This window comes from Protopterus annectens, chromosome 3.part1, assembly GCF_019279795.1.
Source record: "Protopterus annectens isolate FY-2018-M chromosome 3.part1, PAN1.0, whole genome shotgun sequence".
NCBI classification, from domain to species: Eukaryota; Metazoa; Chordata; order Ceratodontiformes; family Protopteridae; genus Protopterus; species Protopterus annectens.
The window spans coordinates 391,618,469-391,634,309 of record NC_056732.1 but is presented as its reverse complement, the minus strand read 5'-3'; the positions used below and the strand labels follow the sequence as shown (position 1 = coordinate 391,634,309).

The 15,841-nt window shown below is 40.8% G+C and overlaps 1 protein-coding gene across 1 annotated transcript in view; it reads right to left on the bottom strand.

Annotated features, from left to right (window-relative positions):
• GARS1 (glycyl-tRNA synthetase 1) overlaps positions 1 to 15,841 on the bottom strand; it is a 508,631-nt gene that overhangs the window by 249,274 nt on the left and 243,516 nt on the right. Inside the window, exon 9 of the mRNA XM_044066863.1 lies at positions 9,472 to 9,634. Within this exon, the coding sequence (XP_043922798.1) occupies positions 9,472 to 9,634 (163 nt within the window). The remainder of the gene's footprint in view (positions 1 to 9,471; positions 9,635 to 15,841) is intronic.

Below are 15,841 nucleotides of genomic sequence, written 5' to 3'. Positions count from 1 at the left end.
GCTGAAAAGGTAGGTCATTGGGTCTGTTTACGAAAGGACTGACCCCTGCCCTCACCAAGACTGTGCAGGAGAACTCCCTGTTCTAGGCCTGAAAGAGCCCTGAGCTCTCCCCCTACCACGCCCTAGATCTACCCCTAGACTGGGAATCATAAGAAGGATACGTCCCCCCCTTAGTAGGCCAATTTCTACTAAACTTTGGAGGCTGGACCTGCAAAAAATCTTTAACAGTCTGCATAGACTTAGCCTTGTCTTCCATTTTCTTTAAAACTGCCTCAACAGGAGAACCAAACAACACCTCAGATTGTAAAGGAGCATCTAAAATCCTTGTTTTAACATGGTCAGACAAATTCTGATCCCTCAGCCAGGCGTGCCTGCGAAGAACTGACCCAGTGGCAGCCACCCTAGACGAGGCCTGTACAGCATCAAAACCACATTGCAAAGAATGCTTACCCACCTGTTCAGAAACATGTACTAAATCTTGCAACTCTTTACAATCAATACCTTCTGCCAGAGCATCAACCTTAGACTTCAATTGTGAAAGGAGATAGTTTTGGTATTTCAACATGTGAAACTGGCAATTCAAAGCCCTCATAGCAAAAGTGGAAGAAGTATAAACTTTCTTTCCCCATCTATCCAAGGCCCTGGCCTCTTTTCTGCAGGAACCGGATTCTTTACAAAAGAAGCCTTAACACCTTTAGGCCCCTGGACTAACAGTTTCTGGGTCTGCCCTAGGACTCTTAAAAGATACTTATGAGCTTCAGGCACCCTGTAATACCTATCCGGTTTAACAGGAGCAGGAGGCAAAGAATCAGGATTAAGAGAAGCCTCTGTAAAACATCTTCCACTACATCAAAACAGGAGGTATAGCCAAAGGCCTATGCTGGGGTAAAACAAAATTCCCTAAGCCTTTTCCTGGGAAACAGAGAAGTCCTGACCTTCCCACTTAAAATGCTCCCTCATGGAATGAAGAGTTTCTGAAAAGAAAAATCCTCAGGAAGAAGCAGAAGGAGTAGAATCATCCACATCAGAATCAGAATAAGGAGAGTACTCCTGCAAGTCTTCAGCCAAGACTCTGAAACATCTGAAGCCTGCTCAAAACTCCCAGCTCAGGCTCCACCCTAGGTCTCTTATCAGGGGGCATAGAACCCTAATCAAAGTAATCAAATCTTCTGCCATTTTAAGCATATGCTTCTTGGCACAGTTCCGAAGAACTAGGGTGACACCAATGAAGCTAACCTGGCCTGCCTGGGAGAAGCCTTGAAACAGAAGGAGAGGGCCTCCACCCCAGGAAGGGAGGAGTATAGTAACCTGAGAAGCCCCTCAGCCTGACCTGCCTCCTGAGAGGCCACATCTTTCAATAAAAGTCTCACCCTGGGACAAAGAACCCCGAACCACCGGCTCACCGACACCTCTAAAGAACCGCGTCCGGACGGTTCTTCAGCCTAGGTTAACTGCTTTGTCAGACTTCCCTTGTAATGACTAACGATTTTAATCACTCCAGCTACTTAACTCATGGAATAGTTTGTATGCAACTTACTAGATATGCCTTTAGCAACAGCAAGCAATTCTTTATTATCTCACCCCTTTACATTTGCTTCCTCTGTAAGTTATACAAAATAAAGTTGTAAAAGATTTTCTACACAGAATTGTGAAATTAGCAGTACATTTGCAGTTCTGCTGTTAAGCTTCCTGTACACCGGTGGCAACTCTCTACCTATGCTACCCCAAGCCACTTAAAAATAGAGGATTACAAGAGACTGTAAAAAGAGGGCTCCCATACCATTTAGAACATAATACCTCAACAATGATAGTGGGGGGAAAAGCACTCTAGTACCTAGTGCTGTTAAAGTCAGCAAACTCAATTGGTAAATATACAAGTATTTACTTTGTCTGCAAATCTTTGAGACAAAAGAAACTGAAAGCACTAACGAGCCAACAGCAATTAAAAATTTGGAACACTACAAGTTCCCCTTTTCCCACATCAGCAAACTGCAAAAACAATCCCAAATGAAAAAGAAACAACAAGCAGGTGAACAAGTCTCAATATGAACATAAAAAAGCTCTCTATATATCTAATCTATATATATATATATATATATATATATATATATATATATATATATCTCTATATCTATCTATATCTATATATCTGTCTATATATCTATCTATATATATATCTATATATATCTATCTATATATATATCTATATATATCTATATATATATATATATATATATATATATATATATATAGTCATTGCATGCCCATTTTCAGCGGAGGCCCGGGGAGAAAAGCTCCAAGGGTAAGAAGATACAGCATTACATAATACCAGCATTACATATTACAAACAGACTATTTACAGAGATTACATAAGTAAGCAAGTTATCCCGCGGTAGTGGTGCTGCGGCAGCGTTGTCGTCTCACAGCAAGACGTTGTCCAGTTCGATTCTCAGCTAGAGCGTCTTCTGTGTGGAGGCATGCGTGAATGAGCATGCCTTCGTTGAAGGTTGTGCATCAGGCTGGTAACTCGCACGTAAAATCCACTACCAAACATTAGCGGACCGGAGTTCGCTGTGGCATTAACCGATGCCGAAGACACAACAACATAAGTAAGCAAGTTAAACAAGTTCCACAGGTTAGAGTTAATCCTGAGCGGAAATCAGGATTAAATTAAATTACACAGTAAACTGGTTAACAGATTTTTACACATTCTAAAGAGAGTTAGCCAGGCTTGGTACATTGACATAGCCAGTTAAGTGACAAATGTTGTTTGAGTCTAGTTTTAAATTGACCCAAGGTGGAAAGTAAGGTAATATCAGCTGGAAGAGAGTTCCAGGATCTACTTACAGAGTTTGCCAAGAGAGCGTCACCGGCTGTGTTATTAATTTTGCTAGTCTGAATTAGTAGTTTGTTAGAGGATCGAAGCGGTCTAGGATTGTTATAGAGGGTGATAATATTTTTAAGTGCAGGAGTATTGTCCGAATTATAGATGATTTTATAGGCCATAATCAGTTGGTTATAACGGATTAGGCTGGGTAGTTCAAGCCACCCAAGCTGATTTAGATTGATGCAATGATGTGTCCTAAAAGGCAGCCCAGTGGCAAACCTAGCAATGTGGTTGTAGCAAATTGAGAGTTAGTTAAGGACAGTCTTGTTTAAATTCGAGAGTAGAGGGGATGCATACAGAAGGGTTGAAAGAAGGTGAGAGCGAGCTATGGCAATTTTAGCTGGAGGGGTTAGGAAGGCTTTTATTCTGTAAAGTGACCCTAGTTTTTTATTGATGGTTTTGATAGTTTGGTTAACATGTAGGTCGAATTTTAGATTACTGTCTATGATGACACCTAATAGTTTGTAGAGGGGTCAGGGGAGATTATTGTGCCATCATTTGAATTTATGGTAAAGGTGAAAGCGGTAAACCTATGTGTTGGTGAAAATAACAGCATTTTAGTTTTTTTGGGATTTAGGATCAGACGAAATTCAGAAAGCCAGTTTTCTATTGTATTAAAGGTGGTCTGGGTAGTGGACCATAACTCTACTGGAGATGTGGCTGAGCAAATCAGTGTAAAGTCATCAGCATATTGGATACAGCTGACTTTTGGGATGACAGTATAAAGGTCGTTATTGAAGATGGAGAACAACAAGGGCCCTAGTATAGAGCCTTGTGGTACTCCAAGGGTGTTAGGTAGAAGGTTAGAGAGTTTGTTCTGCTAGAGGACAGCCTGCTGTCGACCATTCAGGTAGGATTGAAACCATTGAAGGGCTCTAGTATCTAGACAGAATGTTTGCAGGGTGTGGATTAAAAGTTGGTGATCAACCATATCGAATGCCTTGGAAAGATCAAAGAAGAGGGCTGAGGATATATAATTATTGTTGCGATTATAGTTTATGGTGTTGGTAAAGGCTAGGAGGGCTGAAGTAGTGCTATGATGAGGACGGAAGCCATGCTGAGTGTCTGCCATAAGGTGATTCTGGATTAGGTGGTGCATGAGTTGTCTATGAATACATTTTTCCATAATCTTTGCAAGTGGAGAGAGAGTATAGCTATTGGCCTATAATTGGAGAATTTAGTAGAGCTGCCTCCTTTGTGAAGTGGGATTACATAGGATATTTTCCAGATGGTGGGAATTTTAGCTTCTACTATGGTTCGATTGATTAGTATTGACACGGGGTAAGCAATAGCATCAGCTGATTTTTGTAGGTACTCTGCAGGGAGTTGATCAGCAGAAAGTGTAGAGGGTTTTAATTTTTTGATCAAGGTACGGATAAGTGAAGTGGCGACTGGTTGGAAGCTGAATGCGAGTAGGTTTCTAGGGGTGCTACTTTCAGGACCAGGGGAGGTAGGAGGTAGTTGGCTAGCTAGGGCTTGAATTATCTCAGTAAAGAATCGGTTAAAACTGTCAGAATCATCTTCAGGGGTTTTATCAATAGTAGCAGCAGGGATTGGGGTTGAAGTTTGTCCAGGATGTAGTAGATTATTTAAACCTGCCCAAAACTTCTGAGGGTTATTTTGATTTACTGTCTGTAAATTACAGTAGTATTGTTTTTTGTCTTGTAAAATTGATTTTTTTGGTTTCGTTCCTGGATTGCCTGTATTTAATGTGATCTTGGGGGTCTTTAGAAGAATGCCATAAAGCCCATGCTTTGTTTCTAAGGGTAATTTTGAGTTTAGACTCTTTAGAAAGCCATGGCGCAGTTTTTGCCTTGGTTCTCTTTGAACAAACAGGTGCATGCAAATCAAGGATCTCAAGGAATTTGTTGTTAAAGTATGCTACTGCTTCCTCTAAGGGGAGGTGTTTTAGAATAGACCAATTACATGAGTTTAGTTCTTGTTGGAATTTGGCAGGGTCAAAGTTTTTATTGTTTCTAACCTGAGTAAGGGTTGTTGGGAATTAATGGTTTTGTGCTCAATTACATATGTGAGAAGGTTATCGCTTAGGCCATCAAGGAGGGTACCAGAGGTGTACAGTTGGGGGTGACTGAGTACCCAAGTCAAGTATGCTTTCTTTTTGGTTGGGTTTACCTATCCTGGTAGGGGTGGATATAATTTGTGTAAATGCATGCAGGTTAATATAGGTGGTTGGGGATTCTGAGGAACAGGTGCCCCAGTCTATGTTAAAGTCTCGAAGTAGTAGGGTTTCTTGGGGGTAGTGAAATGATAGCCAGTGCAGGATATCTTCAAATGTAGATATATTGTTACCTGGGGGAATGTACATACAGATTATATTAATGCATTTATTTTTATTAAGTTGCAATTTGGTGGCAATAATCTCGGAGTTATTAATCTGAGGTGGTTGTATTACATCTATGGTGACATTCAACTCAGATTTATAGAGTACAGCTACCCCACCCCCCCTTCCTCGAAGCACGATCCAGCCTGTGTATGTTGTACCCAGGTGGTAACACTTCATTGTCTTTAGTGTTAGGTTTTAACCAGGTTTCAGATAAACAGAGAATCTCAGGGGAGTGGACATCCAGAAGTGCATGCAATTCATGTACCTTGTTATTAATGCTTCTAATATTGATATGACAGGCTAGGAAAGAGTTAGTTGGCCTATTAATTGTAGGTTTGTAGCTTAGATTGCAAGTAGTGGGGGTATGTGCATCTGAAGTGGGTGGGCCAGGGTTGGGGTGAATATCACTGCCAAGTATTAGGTTGAGTCTATACTTGGTGATGAACTTCAGGAATTTGTTTATTAGTTTGTGGTAGTGTTTGGATCTAGAGCTAATGTGCCTGGGGTTGAGATGTTGATAGACTGAACAAGATGTTGGATAGGATCTGGTACTGTAAGTATGGTTGAAGGTGGGAGGATTTACAGCTGGGGTGATAGTATGGCCTTTTGGGACCTGAAATCCTGTGAGAAACTGGTTTTCATACAAGGTAAGGAGGTATTGTGCAAACAAGAGGGGTAGTAAAGAGGAGTATATCATTATCTGTGATTCAGCTAGTGAGTTAAGGAACTGTTTTACCTGGTGATGCAACACCAGAAAATAGAGTGGTGAGGTAAAGGTACTGGAAGGGGGATGGGAGAATGCCAGATGAATGCTAATAGGTGGTATTAAAATGTAGGTAGAAGAATGGGGGTGGGAGGAATTATCCCAGATGAAAGCAGATAGGATCTAGAAAGTAGGTTGGAGTGGCTATAGTATTATAAATGTAGAGGTACTGGGGGCGGGAGGGAAATGGGGCAGGGAAGGAGGGGAGCGAAGAGAGCCTGAGCATAGTGAGGGTGAACGTAGCAGGGCTATTGCAGTTTACAAGGTTTCCTAAGGTGTCCTAAAGCTATAAGGTAAGTATTAAAACTCTTAATGTAACAGTCAGTTTACTTAAGTTACAGGGGAAGGAGGTAAACACTCAAGTAGAAAAAACAGAGCCCTATGGCTGACCAAAATGGTGACCTGCTTAATTACACAGCACTGTAAGTGAAAGTGTGCAACCTACTCTGCTTAAATGCTGAGTGAAACTGATTGCAGTCCTGCAGACACCGTTTTGTAGGGAACTGTAGAGTTCAATCTGCTTAAATGCTGAGAGAAACTGATTGCAGTCCTGTAGGCACCGTTTTGTAGGGAACTGTAGAGTTCAATCTGAGTCACACCAGGTCAGCCAAGGGGAGAAGAGAGAGGGAAATCCTAAGCATCTAGATTTGAAAATCCACTACTAGAACTTGGGCCCCCCTTCAAGGGTCCCATCCTGGGCATTTTATTTTTCACTGGTGTTAAATCAAATTTAAGGTTATACCTTAATTTCAGATTAGTTTGTGGTGGTGCAGCGGTTAGCGTTTGTCGCCTCACAGCAAGAGGTTCTCCTGTTCAATTCTCAGCTGGAGCACTTTGTGTGAGGTCTGCATGTCCTCCCCACGGTTGAGTGACGTTAAAGACATGCAGGTAGGTGCGTGCGTGAATGCATATGCCTTCTTTGAAGGTTGGTCAGCACCGTAAAAATCCACTGCCAATCATTAGCGGTCCGGAGTTCCGCTGTGGCCACCCCTAACCGGGAAAAGCCGAAAGAAGACCTTCATTTTAGATTAGTTATGCATGCTGATTATCTGACACTAATTATCTTAAACAGCTTTTTTTGAAACTTCAGAAATAGTTTTATGACCTTTGTCTTAATATTGTCCAAGAACTCACTGACACACATTGGCAATGCCTATGTTAATGAACAGGTTCCTTATTTCTGTTTCTCAGTAGTAGTAGTCCTTGGTAGTCAATTAAAGATCATACTCAACTTAGAATTTCTGAGTAAAAAAAGCTTACAACAGCTTTTACATTTTGGGCACATTCTTTTCATAAAAGAGCCAAACATATATAGATAAACACTTTCACACAAATAATCACTTCTTGTTACAGCACCACTGTAACTCCGACATAGGAACAGTTTATAAGAGCATGGCATGTACAGTCCAAGCATGGAGGTTTGAGATTTTAAGGGAAAAAAAAACACAAAACAAAACAAGAAAAATGTACCCAAGTGCACTCATAACAGATTATCCCTTAAAGAAAGATCTTGGCTTTAGAATTTATGAAACATGTTTTTCAACCATGATGGTGAACAGGTACTGGTATAAAAGTTTAAAGACATACGTGCAATCACCTCCACTGTATAACAAAATGCACTGGTTAAGTATTGAGACAAAAGCTAAGTAAGAACAAACCCTGGCCATGAACCAGATGATATAATGCATACCTTTCGGCTGTCTAACTGCACTTACAAAATGTGCCATGATGACTTGCACAGAAATCTCCTAAACTGGAAAAAATGTATCGGATAATAAATATACATGTATTTAACTTGTCACCATCTGATGAGGGTGTTACAGTGCATTAAACAGTACTAGAAAAGGAAACAATTTTGCTACTAAAGAATTTTACATTTTATCACTTTCCCATTATGCTTTATTCTGTTACTTCATCCACCTTATTATGTTTGTAACAAGCTTGAAAATTGTCTGTATGCTTAAAGAAGTCCTAATGATGCACAATACATTACACTGCCACAGTTCTCATTTAGGTGCTGTGATAAAATGTACGCCAAAATCACAGCCATCACACAGTACAGAAAACTGTGTCTCGTACAGTGAAAATTATCAGTACTCTGGGTGCCAGCTAAAGTTAGTGCGTAGCTAACAACTAAACAGCTGCCTGAAAGTTTAAAGACTACATTCAACTAACAGACACTTCCACTTTACCCTGTCAGTATGATGAATGTGAAGAAATGAACCCGTACAGAATTACTACTATACATCTGCTGGGAAGGATGATTTGAAGCTGAACTTATTAAACAAAAGACCTGGGAGATGATGAAGTATATTCCTGTAAAGAGCTCAGAAGATGCAGTACTGCGACAAGTAAGCAGAGTCTAACAACTATTTGGATAAATGCCATTGTAAAACCTCTCCTTAAGAAACACAATACCTCCACAATTCCTTAGACTTCTGACCCACTTCTATTCTCTTTACCCTAATAAAGATTCGAGGAAAATTATTTTATTTGCTGCTCAATCAGTACATCAACCAATACCAGCTTCTCCCTCAAATGCAGCATATGTTTTGGAATGCTGCTCAATCAGTACATCAACCAATACCAGCTTCTCCCTCAAATGCAGCATATGTTTTGGAATGGTTGTGGCACATCCACATCTTAGAGATAGGCACTACATATGATACATTGTCCTGATTCAAAAACTACCTCTTTCTAACGGCCACTTCTCTGTGAATTTTAACTCGTCAACCTCTCCAGTTGCACAGCAGAAAGGTGTCACCCAAGGATCCATTCAATTTTATATTTTAGCCACCTTAAACTCCTTTTTTGACTTATCCCATCTTCTCTTGTTTCATGCTGATGACATTCTATTTCACTCCAACCAGTCTCGCTCTCTCTTCTCTTGAAATTAAACTTCAGGCTGATTGTCATGCCCTTATTCAATGGGTCAACGATAAACAATTACAGCTTAATACCTCCAAAAACAATGTTTTTGGTACTAGGCAAATCACTTCTATCTCCAGACAACTACAAATCATTTATCCTTTGAATAACACTAGTGAAAATGTAAATGCATTGAAATACCTAGGGATTTGGTTGGACCCTGTCCTAAATTTCTAATTCCACCTGGACCACACACACACACACACACACACACACACACACACACACACACAAGGAAAATGCAACTGTGATCTCTCTGTTCATATAAAGACCTTTTCCTACCCTTCTATCTATGCACCTTGCTCCGATTCTACTATTCACTGTGATTCTTTTGGCAAGTCAACTCTGATTTCCACGCTGTATATAATGCATGCAAAAACTGTCTGTTGTCAGTTACTCTGTATACAATGTCATGTACCTATTGCATTTACCCAAGCCTGAGACTTAAATAGGTGCAATGGGATCAGTGTTCTACCCTATTTAACAAATTCAAAATAATCTATAAATACAGTAGTAATGATAGTATAATCACGGAGAAACAAACGTTACCTGATCAACAGCATCTCCAAGTCGCATCTTTTCGGCTGACTGTCCAGAAGTCTGTGCTTTGGATGAGTACAGCAGAATCTGCAGGTCAGCAACATTTTTGAATTTGGAATGCTGCTTATCACTTGGATCTACAAAATGCTCAATTTCAGCCATGGTGAACTCTCTGACAGGACAAAAAAAAAGCAACAATTTCTTAACTTGTACACTTGCAGATGAATACAAGCAAAATACTGCAAACATGTATTAATATGTGTAGCACTACCTGCAAATTACATTGTACTTGTAATTATTATTAGCAATATATCTTTAATATTACATTTGTTTAAGCACAATTTTTTTTATTTCTTATTTAATACTACTCAATTATTTCTAATCTTGAATATTTATGCTTTTGTGCTTTATGGCCAAGGTGGCCAAGGTCCCAGGGGTCCAGGGAAGTAAACAGTGTGGGAAGAAATAGCCAGGGAATTGTTATGGCTAGGCTTGTATAGGCCCTAGGGCTGATAGCCTAGTACCAACCTATGAACCCATGAACCTATGGACTATTGGTGCTCCAGATACTCTAAAGACCATAACATCTCACCAGTTAATCAAATACAAATCCTCACCACATAGACACCAACAGAAAAACAAAAAAGTAGAGGGAATATGTATAACACCCACAACAGATGATACCCACACTTATTTCAACAGTCAGTATAACTTTTGGTTGCAAAACACGAAATATGATCAAATACTGGAGTCTCAACATGCAGGACATAGACGAAAAAGCAAAGTGCAGCACACCTAACAGTCCAGGGTCATTAGCAGGGCATGTTCAGGAAGATGAAAGGTACTACGACAAATTAATAAGTGCAATAAAAAGTACTGCAATGATTACATTATGTGCCACGGGATAGATAGAGGAAATTGATGCAATTAGTACAGTTTAATAAAGCATACATACATCCACTTGGATTACTTGCTGGTCATTAAATTCAGTTATACACAATTTATTAAGTGGTTTTACAAAAAAACAGAACCGACATCTGCACAATCCTTGTAAAATGAACTCGAACATTCCACATCAATATGTAGTTCTAAGACATCTAGGAGTGCATATTTAGTAAACACATGCATAACTCTATCATCATGGAAAGAAAAGAAAATATATTTGTTAAACAAAAACATTTTAAATAAACAAAACCAAATTTTATATATATATATATATATATATATATATATATATATATATATATATATATATATATACATACATACACATACATACATACATACATACATGCCTTCCTCCTGGTTGCTTTGTTACAGTAAACTAGGGTTTCCCTTAATATGAGAGACAGCAGATGACACAGTGCTTCATAATTAAACAAGGAAAAAAGAAATATATAACCAACTCTCTCATATATATATATATATATATATATATATATATATATATATATACACACATACACACACACACACAAATAGAATTAATTAAAATAAAAACATTCAAGGTGCAACTAACTGTTCTTGCACCCAAAGCCTATTGACAATGATAACACCACTTGTACAAAAAAAAAAAAAAAAATCATCTCAGTGGACACATCGGTAGCCTCACCTTACAATCCTCAAGAAACCAATTGCATTTAAGGAAACCATACAGGTGTGTGAGCAAATCAACCATACCAATACATGCTAGAGAAGGAGATCACTGCAGCAACAGTATTCCTCACCTATGGGATTTGAAAAATGCTGATGTCCAACGTTCTGGTCAGACTTTGAGCTTTCACAAAGGTCTCCTTAAAGTACAGCTTCTCCTTTCACAACTGTCAAGCAGACGTATGGCATGCAAAGTTTAGGGGGAGAGGCTCAGGCCTCTACTGAGCTATTTTTGGCAGAAAAACATTCTGAAGTGCACCCTTGTTAGAGAAGAGACCCCCCCCCCCCCAAATCTGTCCTTGGTCTATGAAACCTGCAAAGTCCTCATCCTAGGACCTCTACTTATTTTTTGTGAAAAGTTATTGACTTGGCCCTCCTAAAACAAAGGTTGCAGTAGTGAAGGAGATGTCCAAGGAACACAGAGTGGTCTCTGGGAATCAGGCTGACTACACTGAAAATGAGTTTGGGGGGGGGGTAAGGTAAGAGCTCATATTAAGGTGATCTTCTCCTAATCAAATATCTGCCAGTATAGCAAGATACTCAAAACTGTAATATGTCCATCGTACAAATCACTGCTGCATTAGTATTCCTTATCCATGGCAGAGTATTACAACAATTGTTATCTGGGTAGAAGCTGAAGTGTCCCTTACAGGATGGCAGTAGCTGCTTTATTCTTGGACTAGGTGTCCAACTCACAATACTAGTGGTGCCCTGAGCGGACATGTTTTTGAAAACTGCAGCACCTGTGGCACTACTGGACGCCCAGCAGCTACAGAAGTATTTATCCCTTATTATGAGGGTTAGGAAAGAAAGTGAGAAATTAAGTGCCAACCCAGACGTTTTTAGGAATAAGCCTGACCCTATTTATATGAAAAGCAATGCACAAATTTTACAGCTCAACACCTATCTGGCCAAAGCCTGTGCCGCAGAAGAGTTTTCTAGGAAAAGAATTTCAAAGATACGGCTTTAATGGACGCAAAAGCAAGAGAGTCAAGTTTGGATGTTAAAACTCAGGATCCAAGAAGGTTTCAGGTGAAGCTTCCCATTCAAGAACTTTTTCACCAGAGTAAGGTGATAGAAGAGGCATCCCTAAAGAGATATCACTACAGCTGACAGGTACACCTTACACGAAGGGCAAGAAAACAAAAAGTAAGAGAATAGTTTTGCTACGTATTGAAGAACTTTTCATTTTGAGCACTCTTTCAGGTAACTGCCTCTAAATGCTCACTCCATCTGGCCAAATAAGATTTTCTAGCGCTAGGTCTACTAGCATCCTGCAGGATGTTAAATGATTTTATTAGAAAGTCTTACTTAAAAGGCATTAGGATGAGTGGATCTAGAGGACTAGCCTCGTAGGCCTAAGATTTGGGTGTACCAACATTCGTCTGTTTTGGATCAACAGAATTCAATTCTGCAAAAGGAGGATTAGCCTTCCTTGGTCACCTGGATCAGCAGAGAAATAATACAGCTGTGTTAGGAGCTTACCATGTACGTAGATTATCAAGCAGATTCACTGTTGACTCTTGGGATTTCCTGCCTATAGTAGTCCAGATGTCAGCCTGATTACCAGAGCTCTCACCTTCCTCCTTTTGATGCCAGCAGACTCCTTCCCCTGGGCATTGTTTGTATAAAAATAGCAGTCATCCAGTGTCATCTTTAGGTCTTTCTTGTGTCACACTGATCACCATTACCCATCCAGTGTTGGACCAATCCTGTGCCAGGAGGGATCTAAGCAAGGAGATGGGAAGGTTAACAGCAGCAGGGACACAAAACTCTGCAGGATGTCCCAGGTAAACTCTTCTCTTGCTCTGGACATGGCCCCTAAATTGTAATGCTTGGAAAAGGTACTGACTGATGGCCAGGTTGCTATTTCCACAATGGCTTGCGTGGAGACCAGTCCTTAAGAAGGCTGTGGAGCCAGCCATGGCCCTAGGGAAATGAGTCCTGAGAGACAGGGACTTGTCTAACACGGTAAAATCTGAGCTGCAAATCTGAGCTGCCTGTGATCATCAAGGGATGAAACACTTGTTCCCCATTTTGTAGTGAGGAGAAGACAATAGGCAGATGGGTAACCTGAATTAAGAGCTCAGTCATCACTATTTGCATAAAGCTAGGGTTAGTAACCCTATCCTTATGAAAAAAATGAGAAAGCTCTACACATGACAATCTATAATTCAGAAATCCATTTAGCGGCGGTCAAGACTAACAACAAGGCAGTTTTCCATATCAGCATTTTGGTAGAGAGGCAGCCAGTCCCCAAAGGCGAAGTTAACTGTCCTGCTACAAAAATGTAGGTCTCCAGGTGGGGCTAACTCTTTCCTGGAGACTCTTAAATGGATGACTTCTCTAAAGACCCGCTTGTGAGAATGCGGGAGTTATGTAATGGCAGGCCAGCAGACAGCCATGTACCTTGACAGATGCACAAGACCACCCCGGTGTGAAAAAAATATGACAAAATAGTTGAGTACCACCAGCAGCTGTGCTGGGTTGGGTTGCTGCACTCTAAGGCATCAGTGGTAGAATTTTTTCCACTCAAATCTATATAAATTTCCTGGTGCTGGGTTTTCAGGTCTTCCTTAGGAGGGCTGGGCACTAGATCAACCACCCTGTGAATTGCAAGGTCCTCATATTGAAATGCATGACAGAACCCCCCCCCCCCAGTGCCCCGAAACTGAAGATAAACAAACTGAAGCAATACCAGGGGTTTCTCCCTGGCTAGGTTTTGCAGAAGGGAAACAAATGCTGTCTACACACCAAAGGGGTGCTATTAAGATCATCATTGGCATATTTTGCCTGATCTTCTCAATGCACTAGGAATGACGGGAAAAAATACAGAAATAGACTTCTCCATAGAATAGAGAAGGCACTGGTCATTCAAGACCCCTTCTCCCTGACCTGGTGCAGAATTTCTTCAGCCGTTTGCTTTTAGGAGAATAAAGGTGCATTTCTAGCAAAACCTACTTGTAAGCTAAATCCAGAATGACCTTCCCTTTAACATCCATTTATTAGGGTCTGATGATAATATGCATAGTCCATCTGCCAGAATTTTGTCCTGTACAGGAATGTGTTGGGCTACTGGAATCAACACTCAAGTCCTGGGTCACCTCCCACATCCACACTGTTAGTCTGCAGAGAGGGTAAGAGTATGCCCCACTATGTTTATGTATTACATGACTAATATTGTCTGTTTTGATCATTGAGGGTTGAGGGTTCATGAGGTCAGTAACTGAAGGCTCTGATGGTTAGATTCACTGTCATCATTTCTTTTATATTTACATACCACTGGAATTCTCATGTGCAGCCTGGCCAGGGGAACCATTAGAATGCAGGATGCCATGCAGTCCAGCAGCCTAAGAAATTCCCTGGGTGAGATGCTGTTCATATGGCAAATCTTGATGAAGTGCTGGCAGAGAAACATAATTTTGTCTGAAGGAAGAAAGGCCCTTTGTTCTTCTGTGTCCAGTACATTTCCCAGAAAGGTAAGACATAGTTGGGATTTCCAAAGGTTTTGGGTATAGCCATAAGCTATGAAAGCAGTCTATGGCAATAGTAATGGATCTTTAGGTGTCTCCAAAAAGGACAAAGCCTGAATAAGGAAATCTAGATACAGGCAGAGGTCTACACCCTTTCTCCCTCAAAAGCAACCTCTGGAGCCAGACATTTTGTAAACATTTTTGGAAAGAGTCAACATGCCAAAGTGCAAAGCAGAGGCCTAGTAATGAGAACCCCCTTCTGAAATTATAGGAATCAGAGTTATGGGGATATGGAAGCAGGCATCTTTCAGATCTAGGGTCATCATTAGGGCTCTTGGAAAAATCAAGGTTAGTAGATGTGGTAAAGTGAACACACTGAACTTAGTATTAGATGAAATCTGTTTCATTACAAGTAAGTTGTTCAGTCTCAATAGATCTTCTCTTTCTCTGATATCAATTTTATGGAACAAGCAAGACCATCCACTAGTTGAGGCATGAGGTGCCTTTGATTCTTGAGGACTGGAGGAACATAGGAGTCTGAAATTGCAAACTGTAGCCCAATCTTGTTACTGGAAAGACCTACCTGTCCTAAGAGGGAAGCATGACAGGTACTTTAAAGAGTCACAGCTGCTCCCTGCTGGAGACAAAGGTTTTAAGAACCCCACCCCCCCATGTCTACCTCTGGAGTCAGTTTGCCACATTTTATGGACGTGCCTTTTTCCCTTTTTGTGGTTTTCCTTTGCTCTGCTTGGATGGAAAGGGCCAGGTTTACCTTGGATTGTTTTTTTTTTTCTTGCATCCCCCCTAACCCCATTGCAGGACAGACACCAACAGCTTCCAGCCATAACCCAATAAGCAGATTTGTTCTACAGTTGGGGGAGTTATGGCCAGATTTTATTTGGATAGCTTCCCCCCTGTATCCTCTCCATGCAGGACCAAACCAGATGGCTCTCTTATAACTGCATCCACTCGTATCACTGGTTTCACAGTTGTGGAAGCACGGATTTCCAGGTGAGGTAAGAGCTCTACAAGTCCATTTGTTCTTGCTCACTCATCATCCATTAGCTCAACCACTTCTAGAGAGAGCCAGGCGATAGGGAGTACATCGGATTTGCTGGTCTTGCAGGACAACCTACCTTCTCCCTTTCCCACCCCCACCCCTCACAGTGGCTCTTCAGAGCTCTGCTACAGCTGCTCTCCAAGGGGAGCCATGCCTCCACACACTGAATTCCCCTCAGCTCACAGCACGACCT